At 45.5% G+C, this 17,500-nt stretch overlaps 1 protein-coding gene across 1 annotated transcript in view; it reads left to right on the top strand.

The window, feature by feature from the left end:
* The window catches only part of LOC308285136 (glypican-5-like), a gene marked incomplete at both ends in the record, with an annotated part of 308,188 nt that overhangs the window by 134,089 nt on the left and 156,599 nt on the right, over window positions 1-17,500 (top strand). The window contains 2 exons of the mRNA XM_080725853.1: window positions 1,606-1,665; window positions 5,158-5,280. Of these exons, the coding sequence (XP_080581979.1) occupies window positions 1,606-1,665; window positions 5,158-5,280 (183 nt within the window). The remainder of the gene's footprint in view (window positions 1-1,605; window positions 1,666-5,157; window positions 5,281-17,500) is intronic.

Here is a 17,500-nt window from a genome sequence, read left to right as displayed (position 1 = left end):
AGCTCACATTGCCGCGCTGCGAGCTTGTAGATCTGCTATTTTTGAAAAATCGTGAAATTCGCGTGAAATTCGTGAAAGAAAGTCTTTCCATATTTCAAATCCTTCTAAGGTTTTTTGAAAAACCTATCTTTCCCATCTCAACATATTTAGTTCCAGGGTACCCCCAGAACAAAATTGGAGTTACAAATGTTCGCTTAAAAAATACATATATTCAAAGATTTTCACGACTTTTCAAAAATAGCAGATCTACAAGCTCGCAGCGCGGCACTCGTTGCCGCGCTGTGAGCTTGTATATCTGCTATTTTTCTATAGCTAAAGTATAAAATAATTAAGGCCTCCTCCACCTTGGGCCCTAGTAACCCAGTCCCACTTTTCCCTCCCCCTTGTTGCACCCCTGCGCCCGCCCGCTGCCAATGCCCTGACGGGAGCGGGAGGGAGGGAACGGCACGCACGTGTGGCGGTGGCCACTTCAGAGAGACGGGCAGCGCCCACTGAGACGGGCAGCGCCCACTGCGGTGGAGTTCACCTCTGAACACAAACATACGGAACGTGGAGCAACGGCACGGCCATATAGCGTAACATCACAAACACGAAACGTTACGAGCGCACGTGTCGAAAGAACGGAGGAAATGAGAGCGTTTCTGTGTTAGGGATGGGACGATAAGCGATATTATCGTGATAAAAAACACTCACGATAATCGTATTGTGGAGATTTAATTTATCGTGATATCGTCCTCCCATCATGCACTGGGATCAATTCACCTTTTATTTGCCGAGCTGCATATCCGGTACCACTTAAACCCTCTATAATTGGTAAAAGGTACTTGGATACGTACTTGATATAGTAATTTTCTCACTCTCTATCAAATGTCTTTGCCAAAAAATAGCCGATCTACAAGCTCACAAGTTGTGAGCTTGCAGATCTGCTATTTTTGTGTCAAATGTTCCGCCGCAGGATAATGGATTTAGATTATCGCGATAATATCGTAAATCTTGATTTCTTTTGTCTCAATAATCGTGATGTGACATGTTCATATTGTCCCATCCCTAGTTCTGTGTCTTATTTTCTTTCTTCTTTCCAGCCGTTTGTTCATCCTTAATTCTTCCCCCTTTCAGATGTTGTTTTCCCGCCCCAAAAAAAGCTTGTCTACTACGCACATGGAAAACATTTGCTTGTTTTGCTCGTTCACAGACTGCATAGTTTTGTTATACTGTATCTGTTACTATATGACGCAACTGTTGGGTGCTGGGGCGGTGGGGGTTGTTTGGTGTGTTGTTGGGTTGTTTGGTGTGTTGTGTTGGGTCTCTTGCATGTTGCACGATTCACCCCGTCTCTTCCAGGGTCAACTCACTTGTCTCTTCTCCCTCCTCCCTGCTCGTATTGTCATGCCATCCCTATTGTCTCTCTCTCTCCATCTCTCTCTCTCTCTCTCTCTCTCTCTCTCTCTCTCTCTCTCTCTCTCTCTCTCTCTCTCTCTCTCTCTCTCTCTCTCTCCCCCTCTCCCCCCTTACTGCCTTGCATCCTCCTTGCTTGCGACAATCTCCCCCCCCCCCATGCCATGCCATGCACCCCACTTGGACTTCAACTCCCATCATCCTCCTCAGCTCCTTCCCCCTGAAACCCTCCAAGAACGATAAGCTTAGCAGTCTGAGAAAGATCTCTAGGTAAGCATGGACCCAAGGGACCTGTCTGTAACCAATCTGTAACTCTGTGTGTGCGTGCGTGTGTGTCTCTCTCTCTGTCTCTCTTTCCTTCCATTTCCCTAAATCCCGGGTAGTGTTATAACTCACTGATTCTCAATCTTTGAAATGTGAAGGTCTCCCCTAAACTATAGCCCAATTTCCACTGTAGGGCCAACCCAGAACTAGAACCAGAACTTTCCAGAAACAAGAACTTTCAAGAACCTGTGAAGTTCCGGGACCAAGTTCTGCTTACGTTTCCATATAACCAGAACTAACCGGGAAGGTCCCAAAAAAAAGAGCAGCAGCGCTGCTGGCCCCGCCCATAGGTTCCCAGAACTAAAGTTTAGTTCTTCCTCAGGAGCAGGACCTAAAAAAGGTTCCAGGAACCTCGTCTGGAACCGGGCCCTATGCAATGGAAACAAAACCAGAACCAAAAAATAAAATACGTTCAGGTTCCTGAAAGTTCTGGTTCTATACCTTGCAGTAGAAAAGGGGCTAAAGTTAAATACATGCAACGGTCAATTTAGAGTCTAAATTGACCCTTCATGTATTTAACACTTAATGGCACTTAGCTGGATGCGTGTGCGCACGCGCTGGCTGCGGCCCAGCTCAAGTCACCTTTTGACCAATGTGGCCCTCAACCCAAAATGAGTTTGACACCCCTGATTTAGACCCTCATAAAGGAACCTAGAGAGTCCCTGAAATCCACTTTGAGAACCACTGTATACAGCTGACCTGTAGATCCGTGGTGTCTGTGGTGTGAACGTGTCCGTGTGATTAATGTCCAGGTTTTTAACCACGTAAAGCGGAACTCCGCGCTCACTCGGCCCACTGTCCTCCCGGACACATGGGGCTTTAGCGCGTAATGTGTGACGACAGCTCTGACTGATGGGGGTCCCGCACAGTCCCAGCATGTGACCTCTCCCCGTCTCTCCTGGGTGGGCTCCGCTCTGTGTGTGTGTGTGTGTGTGTGTGTGTGTGTGTGTGTGTGTGTGTTTGTGTGTGTGTGTGTGTGTGTGTGTGTGTGTGTGTGTGTGTGTGTGTGTGTGTGTGTGTGTGTGTGTGTGTGTGTGTGTGTGTGTGTGTGTGTGTGTGTGTGTGTGTGTGTGTGTGTGTGTGTGACTGTGTGTGCAGCGCCGTGCATTTCGGAATATTGTTCCCATTGTTTTGGGGCCAAGATGACAACGTCTCTATCAACAACATGTGTTTGCTAGGCCCAGTGAACCGCGCGTCACCGCCGCGGCCTAGCTTGCGGAAACATTCCCCCGCTCAGTGAAGTGGTGGCGGCCCAAGCCGCACCGTCACCGCCCTCGTCATTAGCAGTTATGAGTGACTGCATGGCCGTGACCGTGGGTGACGTGCCTCCCCCGGAGGGGTGTCACCGGCGTCGGGTAGTGAAAAAGAGTGTTTTTTTTTTCTCACAAATTGTCCATTAAACCAGTGGTTCTCAACCTTTTTAGGCCGCGACCCCCAAAGTAATCTTATTTTAACTGGGGACCCCCAAAATAATCATATTTTAACTGGGGACCCCCAAAATAATCATATTTTAACTGGGGACCCCCCACCACCCTGACGAGCACTAAGAGTTGAGGCATTACGTTTTGTATAACACGGTTCTATTGTGAAAATAGCCGATATACATGCTCACAACGCCTCGCATCGGCTATTTTCACAATTTCTGTCTCTAATATTTAACAATTTGGCCAATGTTTAATTTGTCATTTTAGAGGTATTAAATTGTCACTTTAGAAATGTGCAACAAACCAACATTATGTTTTAAGTTAATAGAGGGTATTATTCACTTAAAACGTAATGTTGGTTTGTTTACTGTTGAGTGAGAAAACAATGTTGCACAATAAGTTAATCATCTGGGGTCCACCCAAAATAATTTGGGGACCCCCCTGGGGGTCCCAACCCAACACCCCCCGTCTACTAACTAAAACGTGGAAATGTCTGATCTAATAGAGCGCCCAAGTCTGACGTAATTTACACATCCTACCTGGGTACAAGGATTCACTTATAGGGCCCCCCATGAATGTTCTACATAGCATAGGTGCAGGGGGTTAAACCCATTTAGACTGGGAACGCATTATTACGCGTTATTTTGTGCTTTAACTATTGAAAAATAGCAGATATACAAGCTCACAGCGCGGCACCGAGTGCCGCGCTGCGAGCTTGTAGATCTGCTATTTTTGAAAAATCGTGAAATTCGCGTGAAATTCGCGTGAAATTCGTGAAAGAAAGTCTTTTTGAAAAACCTATGTTTCCCATCTCTCTTAGTTCCAGGGACTCCCCCAGAAGCTTAAAAAATACATATATTCAAAGATTTTCACGACTTTTCAAAAATGCAGATCTACAAGCCATTCTGAATTCCCATAGACTCTTTAATATCGTCAAATAAGAACCGTGTTCCAAAAATAAACAAATGCTCCCGGCTGCTGCGTAGGAGAGAGAGAGGAGAGAGAGAGAGAGAGAGAGAGAGAGAGAGAGAGAGAGAGAGAGCAAGGGACCCTGCTCTCTCTCTCGGAAAATCGGAAAAAAATGTCTGAAAATAAATACGAAAAACGTGCTGCGGTGTGCAAACGTGATTGACATAACGTGAGGTTGTTGTTTTTTTTTATTTGCGTGTACATATTCGGCCGAAAAAACACAGCAGTGCGCAAAAAACCTTAACTCATAAGGATATGGCGCATTGACTGACGGGCGACAAAATGCTAATGTTACTGCCGCCGAATTAGTCACATTTTCACCACAAACAGACTATATCCTACACAGAGCCACCACCCTGACAATATCCCTGGGAGAAATGTGTTTATTTTTGGACCACAATTATCTCATAATGAGACGATTCTAAGATGACCCAATGTTATCGCGGGTCGATGTCATTCCGCGAACCCAGGGGATGAACGAGTCAGGACTTTGGTACTCCATCGTGCGTGGAATGTATTATGTCAGGGTTCCCCAATTAGTTTTCCCCAAGGGCCGAATTATGTCTAGAGTACCAAGCCGAGGGCCACAACATTGCAGGGGGCGACGGCGGCGTTCCCGCTACTCCAGCGACAGTTCGGATATCGTCGTTGTCGGGTGAAAATCTTGTATGTCCAAAACCGTTTGTTTTGCATTTATCATTTAAAAAATGATTTAAACTAGAGAAAACAGCCGATCTTTTTGTGCGACGGCCTTGTATGATTTACGAAAGAACGTACACATTTGGAGATACGAGATTTCCACCTGACAACGATATACAACGACAACGATATACTAGTGTTGATGCTGCTCTTATACCACCATTATTACTGGGGTTGGTGTGGGCCAGACAGTAGTCCCCCGCGGGCCGAAAATGGCCACCTATTGGGGAAGCCTGTATTATGTAATGTCCTAATGATCTCTGTGTTTGTGTGTGTGTGTGCGTGTGTGTGTGCGTGTGTGTGTGTGTGTGCGTGTGTGCTGTGTCTACGTCCTCCTTCCTCTCAGGGAGTTCCTCAGGTACCTGCAGCGCTACAAGTCGTTCTTCGCGTCGCTGCCGGAGATGCTGTGCGAGGGGGAAAACGTGGTGGACGAGACCACCTGCTGGAACGGAGACGCCGTCGTGGAGAGGTGAGCTGCAGCGTGTGGCGTAGCTGTGTGTGTGTGCGTGCGTGCGTGCGTGCGTGCGTGCGTGCGTGCGTGCGTGCGTGCGTGCGTGCGTGTGTGTGTGTGTGTGAGTGTGTGTGTGTGTGTGTAGAGGACAGAAGTGTGTGTTTGGGTAAAGGATGCAAACACGGGTCATCGCCATGCTGGTTTGTGGTGGACATTTTTGTGAATGTAATGTTTGCCATGGACTTACAGAATGAGGAACAATGGGACAATGAAATTCCCAGAAACACAAAGACCTACTGTAGCCCAAAATGATCATTACGGGTCTGTAACTCTGAGAGTGAACTTTAATGGCTCCATTTGTACACCCTCGGTGTACCATTTGTACACCGGTTCGGAACTGGAACCACGAAATCCTTGGTTTTTGTGGTTCCAGAGCCAAATCCTTGGCTCTGGTTCAATCTGGTGGAAACGCAAGCCGGTTCGCAAGGTTCCCAAGAAAGTTGAACCGGCACTGGTTCTGGAACCGGTTCTTTGCCGGTGGAAAAGGCCCCTCAAAGTTATGGGGGGTCCTTGTACAGGTGCCATAGTGTGTATACATGTAGAGCAGTGTTTCTGAAACTTTTACATTTCAAGGTCTTCCCTTAACTCTGACAGAATACAAATGGGTTCCATTTGTATTCTGTTAGAGGCACAGAATTGTATGGGTCCACTTGGACCCCTATAAAGGAACCCACAGAGTCCCCTCCACTTTGAGAACCACTGATGTCGAGGCATAAAGTGAATGGCCAATCGAGTGGCAAAGTGAGTGGCAAAGTGAGTTTAACGTTGTTTAATGTCGTTTAATGCAATCAGACAAAGGAGTTTTTGCCACAGTAGGCGTTCCCGCATAACTCCGGGTATTTTGACACGCGCATGCCCTCATTGGGTCTTATGATCAAAATATGAACATTATGTTGTTATGTAAAAATCAAAAATTTGCCACAGACAAAGCCAAGTCTTGCCACAGATACATTTGTCAGTGTACGGACATTATTGATGACCGTGACCCGGTCCCTCTACAGTAAGTAAGTGCATCACCCCTAAAACAGGGGTCTTCAACAGGGGGTCTGGGACCCCTAGGGGGTCCGCAGAGTTACTACAGGGGGTCCTCCATATCTTGGGGTGAAAGAAACTTTTTTTCTCCTTTTTTATATTTAACCACTTGATCCCTAGCGTCCATATTCTGAGAACCTCTGAGCTTTAGCCAAAAATAGCAGATCTACAAGCTTGTAAATCGGCTATTAAGATAGATAGATAGATAGATAGATAGATAGATAGATAGATAGATAGATAGATACCTTTATTATCCCAAGGGGGAAATTCAGTTGTCCAGTTGTAGCATAGCAGTATACAGTATTTACAAAGTTACAGAGAAATAAGACAAAAGATAGATAAGAGTAAAAGAAAGAAAAAAGAGCAGTACAGTACCAATAAAGAGAAGGTGCATCAATAGAGGGGGCGAATAATATATAAGTATATATACATAAAGTGACTTACAAAAAGAGACCGTAACAGTCAATGCTAGTTAGTGCAACAAGTATCTCACTGACATTGTTAAACAAAGCAGAATACTCAGAAACTACCAACACAACCTAATAGTGCAAAGTCAAAAATCAGTGCGAAAAAACTAACAAAAAAAGAGCTTTGGTGTAGAGGGGAAAAAGAGCAGACTAAGTACAGAGTGAAAGGTCAAGTGTATTAAGTATTGACAGTTCAAGTGGTTAAATATCTGAAAACGCAAATTGACATGAATCCAAAATACACTGATGATGATTGTGCTGTCAAACAATGAAACTATACGGAATCTATGAAAAGTTTGTGGGGGTTCCTGCTTCTAACCTCTCTCTCAACTAAGGGGTCCTTGGCCTGAAAACTTTGAAGACCCCTGCCCTAAAATGTATATTGTCACTGTCAGCAGAAACCTTGTATCTCCAAGTTTCAAGTTTGTACGTTTTTTCACCAAGTAAAGCCCCGCTTCATCATACAAGGCTGTCGCACAAAAGTAGCGAAAACAGCAGATCTACAAGCACACAACGCCTCGCACCGCGAGGCGTTGCGTGCTTGTAGATCTGCTATTTTCACTAGTTTAGTTCATTTTTAAAATGCTAAATACAAAACGAACGGTCTTGGACATACAAGGTTTCCACGCGACAACGACGATATGTGTAAAAGGAATGGGGACCTGCAGAGAACGCGTTTGTTAAACTGGATGTCACCCGATTGTTCTGGGCTGTCTGTCCCCCGACTCTGCCGTGACGCGCTTGCATTAGAACCGCAGCCACCACACTCACTTGCACAAGCAAGAAACCCACTGTTATTTGCACTTATTTATAAACGGTGCTGAAAAGACACAGCATATGAAAAGAGACGTGAATGTTGTGGACGTTGGAAGAACTTTAGAATTCCAAATCAAGACCACCCCTCCTGCACGCACGATTAGGCAACGATATTTCATCACAGTGCTTGGTGGGAGTATTGGTACAAGGATACGTTGGCAGCGCTGTTGTTTAATGTGGGGCTCAGTTTGCGTGCATGAGTTAATGTACATGCGACCTATCAACAGCAGTCAGTCAGCTTAATGACAGCCCGGTCCCCGGGTCTGATACGTTTTAAATTTGAAACTGTCGGCTTTTTGAGTTGAATTGAAACTGAGGAAAAACTCTTTTTTTTTTTTTTTTTTGCGTTTGCCTGTGTGTGTGTGTGTGTGTGTGTGTGTGTGTGTGTGTGTGTGTGTGTGTGTGTGTGTGTGTGTTTGTGTGTGTGTGTGTGCGTGTGCGTGTCAGGCTATGTGGCAGTGTATGGCTGTTGTTAATCAACACGGGAATGAGGAAGCCATTAAGGGTCTCTGCGTTGAGGGAGAAGCAGGAGAACATGTTGCAGGCAGAGAAAGTTGTGTGTCACCGTGTGTGTGCTGTGTGTGTGTGTGTGTGTCTGTGTGTGTGTGTGTGTGTGTGTGTGTGTGTGTGTGTGTGTGTGTGTGTGTGTGCTGTGTGTGTGTGTGTGTGTGTGTTTCTCAATGTCTTACTGAGAGAGAGAGAGAGAGAGAGAGAGAGAGAGAGAGAGAGAGAGAGAGTTTTTGATGCACTTTGGTCCACTCTAATCAAATCTTCTTCCTGTCTCACTCTCTCAGCCCTTTCTCTCCACCCACCCACGCACACCCAACCACACACACGCACGCACGCACGCACGCACGCACACACACACACACAGAGTGAGAGAGACAAGTTCCTCCATTATTTTCCCTTTAACTTTACTTTATTTACAAGGTACATATTATCTGCAAATTTATAAGCCTTTTGGAGTGTTGTTTATACCTGTGTGGTTATCAGTGCATCTCCAGGCATCTGTGTGCGCGTGTGCGTGCACGTGCGTGTTCGTGCGTGTACGGGTGCTTGAGAGAGAGGTTGAGAGAGAGAGAGTGCACAGCTTGACGCGTGCCCATTGATTGATTGATTGATTGATTAATACTTTATTAGTCTGAAATGTAAACGGCACGTGGTACAGTCAGACATTAAGGCTAAGTGGTACAGTCAGACATTAAAGCTAAAATCACACCCAGCGTGGAGTTAGCAGTGCCAGTTCATGAGTTCATTTCATGAAGCGCAGCTCGGCCAATGCGGGACGGGGCGTCACGAACATACAGTACATACACAAAGCCAGGAGTTGGAGCGGTTAGCACAGGTCCAAAAAAGTCCTATGGGGGGGGGGGGGGGGGGGCATCCCATGACATTTGTTGTGCATGTGCAATTGTGTTCTTGCGTGTTTCTTCTTGTGTTGTGTACGTGATTGTTTGCACGTTTGCAAACTGTACCGCATGTGAGTGTCAAGAAAGCAGGGACAGATCCAAGGGCGTTGTGAGTCCAGAGCAGGGCCAGCCTGTAAGCCATCCCTCTGCTGGATTGGCTTCTTAACACATTACGCCCGGGAGCGCCTCTTTGTCGCTTTAGATTCTAACAGTGGCGTCAGTTCAGAAAAAGCTAAGGTATGGCACTTCGCGTGCATGCAAGACACCAGTCATGTTGCCATACCTTAGCAACAGGCATGACACATTTATTTTAAGAAGTAGTCTACATTCTATTTTCCCCCATTTCTACGGTTTCTTGGGCTGGATATGGCAGCCTGGAATGGTTGTTCAAGTGCAGCTAAACTTGGTATGTTAGTAAACGTACTACAATACCTTGTTAAAGTGACCATTTTGTAAACTTTTGCATTTGTAGTTATTTTACTGTAATTTAACAACATAATAACCAACACAGATAGACAAAGAGACATTCATGGATTTATATTTAAAAGTAACTCTATTTTCCCCCCTGGACCAAGGGAATGGCAGCTGCATACCCCTGCCATACCCAATTGACGCCCCTGGATTCTAACCACTTTAACCATTATCTTATGCTTAAACTATATTGAAAAATAGCAGATATACAAGCTCACAGCGCGGCACAGAGTGTAGCCCTACGTGGACGTACCCCTAGGGGTACGCAGAGGTACTACAGGGGGTACTTGAGAGAAATGGGAAATGTTAAAACATTGACACGTGTATGTGAAAATGCTGCTCGTAAAGCTTTAAACCAAACAAAGTAAGAATTTTGACTAGCACAACTCGCGGTCCAAGTGACTACAACGGAGCGCTCCCTACGTCCGGTTCAGCCAATCACAAGCTTCAAAAATGAGTCCGGGGCGTGGTTATCCATCTTTCCCAGTTGGATCTATAATCACGCGGTACTGAAGCCCAAACAGTTTGAAAACCACTGATTTAGAAGACATTATAGAATCGGGTAAAAAAATATTCAAAGACAAAATGTTCAAGATTTTTCAAAAAACAGCAGAACCACAAGCTCGCAGCGCGGCACTCGGTGCCGCGCTGTGAGCTTGTAGATCTGCTGTTTTTCAATAGTTAAAGCATAAAATAATGGTTATAAAGTAATCGTGCGTTCCCCCGGTCTCACTGGATTAAACACTGTACTGTAGAACCTCGGCCCACAAGTTATGACAACTCCAGGCTCTTACGCTCCAAGCGGAGGGCCCCTGGTTATACACCGGCTCCAGGTTACCGCGGCAACCCTCCCGGTCTCTTGGCCCGCGCCGGCATCCCGAACGCTAGCCTAATTGTGTGTCAGATGGCCTGGCCCTCGTTCATCACCGCCAGGATGAAGCCATACATTTAGCGTTACATGTTGTAATACATGGGGAGACATTAGGAACGCGAACAGAGGCAAAGCGAGCGGATTTTTACTTGGGAGACTCTTGTGCTTTTTGCTCCCTTCCCCTCCTCACTGGCTGACGCAGGGTTCTGTCAGCGCTTGATGAATGGCTTGGATGGCTCTCACCATTCTGCTATTGTTTCACTTTGGATCCCCCCTCTTTCTCTTCTCTTCTCTTCTCTTCTCTTCTCTTCTCTTCTCTTCTCTTCTCTTCTCTTCTCTTCTCTCCAGTGTTGTTTTTGACAGCAAATTTTGATTTAGTTTTAGTCATAGTCTTTTGAATAAAATGTCAATTAGTTTTAGTCATAATTTTTAGTCACCTGAAAAGTTTTAGTTTTAAGTCTAATTTTTGTGGACTAAATATCATAAGATTTTAGGTGACTAAATCTACAGTTGATTTAGTCAACTGAAATGTATTCTGGCAGGCCTTGATGGCATCGTAATGACTGGTTTTACACTTGCGCTGTGACGCGTTGTGAGCTTGTAGATCTGCTATTTTCAGCATGCAACACCTGAGAGCAACATAAAATGACCCTCTTCTCCACTAGTCCCTCCCTAAGTCTAAGTCTCCCTAAGTTTTAGTCTAGTTTTTATTTTGCTGACGAAATTGTCAATATATTTAGTCTTAGCTTTAGTCATCACAGCTTAGTTTTTAGTTCGTTTTTTTTTAGTTCGTTTTCGTCAGTGAAAAGAACGCAGTCGACAAACATTTTTCGCCATAGTTTTAGTCAGTGAAATCAACACTGTTCCTCTCCTCTCCTCTCCTCTCCTCTCCTCTCCTCTCCTCTCCTCTCCTCTCCTCTCCTCTCCTCTCCTCTCCTCCCCTCCCCTCTTGGCCCTGTTCAGACTTCCCTCCAGCAGTGTGGTGTTTGCCAGTGTGTCTGAGCCTCAGAGAGTCTCGACCACCCATTCATCAGCAGGGTCTGACAGTGTGTCGGTGCAGGCAGCGGGCAGGCAGTGTGTTTGTTCCATCCACCAACAACAGGGACGTTACAGTACCGAGGGAGCAGAATAAAACCCTACCAACTAAAACAAATTAAATCAGCACCAAGAAGTATTGACAAGCCACGGATTCCCTCGCCTGCTCTTAACCCGTTTAGACCGGGAAAATGTGTTGCAAGTCTTTGAGTTTGGGTTTTGACCCGATTCTATAAATGACATCTTCTATAAATTCTTCTGAGGTTTTTGAAAAACGCACGTTTCTCTGTCGGTGGTCCTCAAACCTTTACGTGAAAAGGTTTGAGGACCCCCAAAATTATAGGTATTTGGCTGCCGACCCGTGTCTTAAAATATGATGTATCAGGGACCTCACAGAAGGTAATATTTAAGTTACAAATGTTCACTTTAAAAAGGATATCAGATTTGCAACAAAAAAAATCATGATTTTTCAAAAATGGCAGATATACAAGCTCGCATCTACAAGCTCGCAAGCTCTATGTGAGCTTGTATATCTGCTATTTCTCAATAGCTAAAGTATAAAATAATTCCAAGCCTTAATAGGTTAAAGCCAGTTCTCTCTCGTGTGTGTGTGTGTGTGTGTGTGTGTGTGTGTGTGTGTGTGTGTGTGTGTGTGTGTGTGTGTGTGTGTGTGTGTGTGTGTGTGTGTGTGTGTGTGTGTGTGTGTGTGCGTGCGTGCGCCCGCGCTCACATGTGCATGCACGTGCGCATGCAGTGTCACAATCCAAGAGTAACGACGACATCATGCCTTTTGGTTCAACTACAGTGCTAATGGGTTATAAACTGTGTTTTTACACGGTCCCCGGAGGGGGGCGAGTCTAGCGCTGCGCTAGAGGTGTCGTATGCTCTTAGCTAGGATAAGAAAACATGACCTCGCTGACTTATTATGGCCGAGTACAGTACAACCACTGTCTTTTCATTATGACCTCCCTCCACTGTATGTGCGCTGCGGGAGAGATGCATTATGTTTCGGTGTGCAACGTGTGTGTGTGTGTGTGTGTGTTTAACCACGACTTGAACCATTCTTTTATGCTTTAACTATTGAAAAATAGCAGATATACAAGCTCACAGCACGGCACCGAGTGCCGCGCTGCGAGCTTGTGGATCTGCTATTTTTGAAAATTTGATCAAATGTTTTGCAAGTACCCCCAAAATTACATGTGTTTGGCCACGTGAACCCTATCTCAAAATATGTTGTTCCAGAGAATTGAGTTACAAAAGTTTGCTTTGAAAAATATATATTCAAAGATTTGAATGATTAAAAAAATGTGTGTGTGTGTGTGTGTGTGTGTGTGTGTGTGTGTGTGTGTGTGTGTGTGTGTGTGTGTGTGTGTGGGGGGGGGGGGGGGGGGGGGAGGGGGGAGGCGATCTCCATTCCGACATGTCGCCACTCCGAAATTGACTTCTTATTGTCGGAGTGGCGACACTCCCATGGGCCTAAGGTTTAGGGTTAGGGTTAGAGATAGGGTTAGTGTCGGAATGGAGACATGTTGGATAGGAGACATGTCGGAGTGGAGAGATGCACTCGTGTGTGTGTGTGTGTGTGTGTGTGTGTGTGTGTGTGTGTGTGTGTGTGTGTGTGTGTGTGTGTGTGTGTGTGTGTGTGTGTGTGTGTGTGTGTGTGTGTGTGTGTGTGAGTGAGAGAGAGAGACTGAGAGACAGACACAGAGAGAGAGAGTGGGACAGTGGGACAAGGGCATGAAAGGGGCCTGCCGCCTGGTGCCATGGTGCCTCCCTCTGCCCCTCGGTGCCCCCGATGAGGGAAGCAGTGCGGAGGAATCGGGGGCAGGGGGGGCCTTGGCAGGATAAAGGCCCATTGTGGTATAGTCAGCGTAGTGGGGCACAGTCCATGCCATGGGGACCCCCGAAAGCCTTGAACAGGGAAACAAAGACCCTCCTATGAGCCTCGCATGGGAAACCACTTTGGTTGGACATTGCCGCTACTACTGCTGTTAGGAGCCCACAGCGTGCCTGTGTGAACGCTGCCTGAGAACAGGAGAGGAGGAGAGGAGAGAGGGAGAAGAGAAGAGAAGAGAAGAGAAGAGAAGAGAAGAGAAGAGAAGAGAAGAGAAGAGAAGAGAAGAGAAGACGTGGGTCAGAAGGGGGACGTGCAGAGAATGTTAGAGAGGCAGAGGCTGAAATTTCTAAAAGGGCCTTTTGGTGAAAATATCGAAAATAGCCGACCTCCAAGATTGTGAGCTTGGAGGTCGGCTATTTTCAATCCTTGACTTCTACACAGAGAGGGCAGTTCTTTCAACATAAGATGATGCATTCAAGTTCAGGATAGTTTGGACAAGGCAATTCTCTTGAATGCTGCCTCCAGGTATGGCATGGAAAGAGGGCATTTTCACCATAGTAAAAACCACATTCATGGTCTTGAGAGGGCACTTTTTACAGGGCTTAAGCCCCTTTTGATGTCTATGTGTCTGGGTCAGAATCACGATAGCGACTGAGGAGTTAACGAATGTCACGGTGGACGTCAGGTGCGTTCAGAAACCACAGGTGGACGTTGTCGTTCTTCCTGTGCCCAGACAAAGCCTCCACTCTGAGAGGCTTTGGCGGGTTTTCCCAGAAAGCAGCGGGACAAAGCACACATGCATGCCGCACCGTACAATACGCGCACATGACGAACACACTCTCCCATATCACTCTACACGCTCCCCATATGCCGCCCAACAGCTGGCAGGGATATTCGCTCAGACGGAGCCTACGGAGTGTGCATGACACACACATGCACACACATTAGAACGCTCGTACGGACACATGCAGTACATGCATACATACTGTACTTAAACACTCACGCACACATGTCCGCGCGCACGCAGTCACACACACACACACACACACACACACACACACACACGCTCGCGTGCGCAGACTTTTGTGCTACAATACTTCAAAGCACATCAAAGACAACAGGGTATTGAAATTCCCCTACGCCTCTGATTCAGCGTCTGATGACAGGCGGGGGGGCTCGAGGCGTTGAGGGCGAGCAGTTGTACCGCGCCGCTAAAAGTGTTTTGGTATGTGTTCAAACAGCCTCGCCACGTTTACAGCATCACGCATGCAAAATGCTTTGCGACACCTTTAACTAAGAGTATACAATGGAACCAAATGGACCCTTTGTCTCTGGGTGGTACACTTTCATGCTTAAATTAACACTCAGGATTTTTCCAGTGCTGCGATAACTGCTGTTTGTAATAATCGGGCTCATAGGCATCCGTCCTCACTCCGAGCGATATTTAATTACCGCTGTCGCTTGTTTTGGCAAGGCTTATCTCGAGATTTCCAAAGCCTCTCCCCAAACAGAGGGGGGCATTGCGCACATGGGCTTTGAAATGTGCTAAGGGCTATAGATTGTGTTGTGACAACATAAGCTTCTTGGATGCGCCGTCGGGGTAGCAGACACTAGTGAGTCGTCGAGACGCAGATGTCTTTTCTTTACTTCCGTCCAAACTATGTGCCATTCTGCGTCTCTTGCCAAGTGTGATGCAGAGGTGGAAAAAGTACTTAAGTTTGTTTTGTTACAACCCATTTAGGCCTAGAATTATTGAATGCTTTAACCAGTGAAAAATAGCAGATATACAAGCTCACAGCGCGGCACCGAGTGCCCCGAGCTTGTAGATCTGCTTGAAAAAGTCTTGAAAATGTGTGCAAATCTTTGAACATATGTATTTTCAAAGCGAACGTTTGTAACTCAAATTTTGCTTCTGGGTGGTCCCTGGAACTAAATATTTTGAGATGGGTGTCCGTGGCCAAATAAATATCAGTTTGGGGGTCCTTGACATGAAAAGGTTTGAGCACCACTGACATAGCAGTCTCTCAAGAACAGCACCGCTGCTATTTTTCAATAGTTAAAGCATAAAATAATGATACACAATAATGTGTATCCGTTCTAAATGGGTTAAGTAAAAGTATCAATTCTGCCATACAAAAATACTCTGTAGAAGTCCGGATTTCAATATTGACTTGAATAAAAGTACAAAAGAATTGACATCAAAATGTACTTAAAGTGCCAAAAGTAAAAGTACTCGTTATGCAGAATATCCCATTTCCACTTTTCAAATGTATAAAAATCTTTTGAAAATAGCAGATCTACAAGCTCACAATGCGTTGCGATGCATTGTGAGCTTGGCCGGAATGTATACAGGGCTGAAGTGGTTAATGTAATGTTTTGTAATAATAATCTAATCTCTAAAGTTATTAGTCACTAAAGTTTTCAAATGAAATGTAGTGGAGTAAAAGTACAATATCTGGATCCGATATGTAGTGAAGTAGAAGTAAAAGTATTAGACATTGGAAATACTCAAGTAAAGTACAAATACCTCCAAACTTTACTTAAGTACTGTACTTAAGTAAATCTACTTCGTTACTTTTACACCAGCGGTGACCGGGATGATTTTGTGTGGAAACAACAGAAGCATCGCCCCCAAAACTACCACAAATAAACACAGCGGAGCACAACCACGCTTGCTTAGACCACAGCTAGATTTTCCCTGACACTCACATCAGCCTTTTCTGTAAAACTAGAAGCACTCCGGGGACTCGTTCTGGGCCAAGTTCACATTATATACATAGAATATATACTTCGCAGGGAGGAAAAAAGGAGAAACACAATACAGTCCCTTGCCAAGCGAGCTGCCAGATAGCGGAGAAAGGTCACAATGTGGTTAGCTCATTCTGGTCCCTGTCTGCTTCTTTAGCCCACTTAGACCGGGAACGTTGGATTTTAACCACTTTAACCATTATTGTATGCTTTAACTATTGAAAAATAGCAGATCTACAAGCTCGCAGCGCGGCACCGAGTGCCGCGCTGCGAGCTTGTAGATCTGCTATTTTTGAAAAATCTTGAAAATTCATTGAATATGTTGACCCGATTCCTTCTTCTAAATCAGTGGTTCTCAAACTTTTTCATGCCAAGGACCCCCCCCCCCCCCCCCCCACCCCCAAAGAAAATTACATATATTTGGCCGCGGACCCCCGTCTAAAGAAATGTAGTTTAAGGGACCCTCCCCCCCAGAAGCAGAGATTTGAGTTATACCTAAGATTTGCACACATTTTCACGATAAAAAAAATAAGAATAATAAATAGCAGATCTAAAAGCTCGCAGTGTGAGCTTGTATACCTGCTATTTTTTAACAGCTAAAGCATCAAATAAGTCCAGGTCTCAATGCTTTAGTGTGTCTGAGGACTGAGATAGGATTCATCCCTCACGGCCCTAGGCCTCTCCACGGGCCCAGAGGTGTGTGATTGGCTTCTTTCTTCTCGTTTTCTGTTTCATATTGTGCTCTCCGAACCGTCCAATCACTGCCGTTCCACAGTCCTGCTCCTCCTGGGAGCCCATGCATCTACTCTGGGGATGTCGCGTTGGATGCAGGGAATGCCATGTCACTCTATCACGCTGAATCTACAATACTCCGTTTTTCCTCGCCCTTTATCCTGTATCTTACAGTCTACGCTCCATTATTTCGACTATGGGCGTCGGCAGGTTAGCTACTCACCATCGTCAGGGTTACTGAGGTTAGGGTTTGGGTTAGGTTTAGGCATAGAGGTTAACATTCTCCAGCGTCGGCAGGTTAGCCACTCACAGGTTAGCATTTCACCAGGTTAACATTCACCCGCGTCGAAAATACTGGAACGTAGAACAAATGTTACGTCGAAATATCGACGTGCTCCCTCTTACAGTAACTCCTCTCTCTCTTGCTTGATCAATAAAGAGCTTATTTTATCTTACCCAACAGGTGGAATTGACCTCATATGACCGTTAACTTTTCAGGAGGATTCAAATTCAAAAGCAGCAAAAGTAGCAGATCGACAAGCTCAACGCGTCGCTTCGCGGTGCGTTTCGAGCTTATAGATCTGCTACTTTTGCTGCTTTTGTGTGATGCTGTAGTATGATAGGGCGTTGATTTACATAAAAAGTTAAAATATGGAGATGAGAGGTTTCTGCCCGATAGCAACGATGTCTTATCTTTTTTTTTTTTTTTATCTTATAATTTTTATCCCACGATTTTGCAACCCATTTTTCACCCAGTGCC

This window comes from Nannobrachium achirus (assembly GCF_963921795.1).
Source record: "Nannobrachium achirus genome assembly, chromosome: 5".
NCBI classification, from domain to species: Eukaryota; Metazoa; Chordata; class Actinopteri; order Myctophiformes; family Myctophidae; genus Nannobrachium; species Nannobrachium achirus.
Note: the sequence above shows the minus strand (reverse complement) of the source record. Positions and strands in the feature narration are given on the sequence as shown.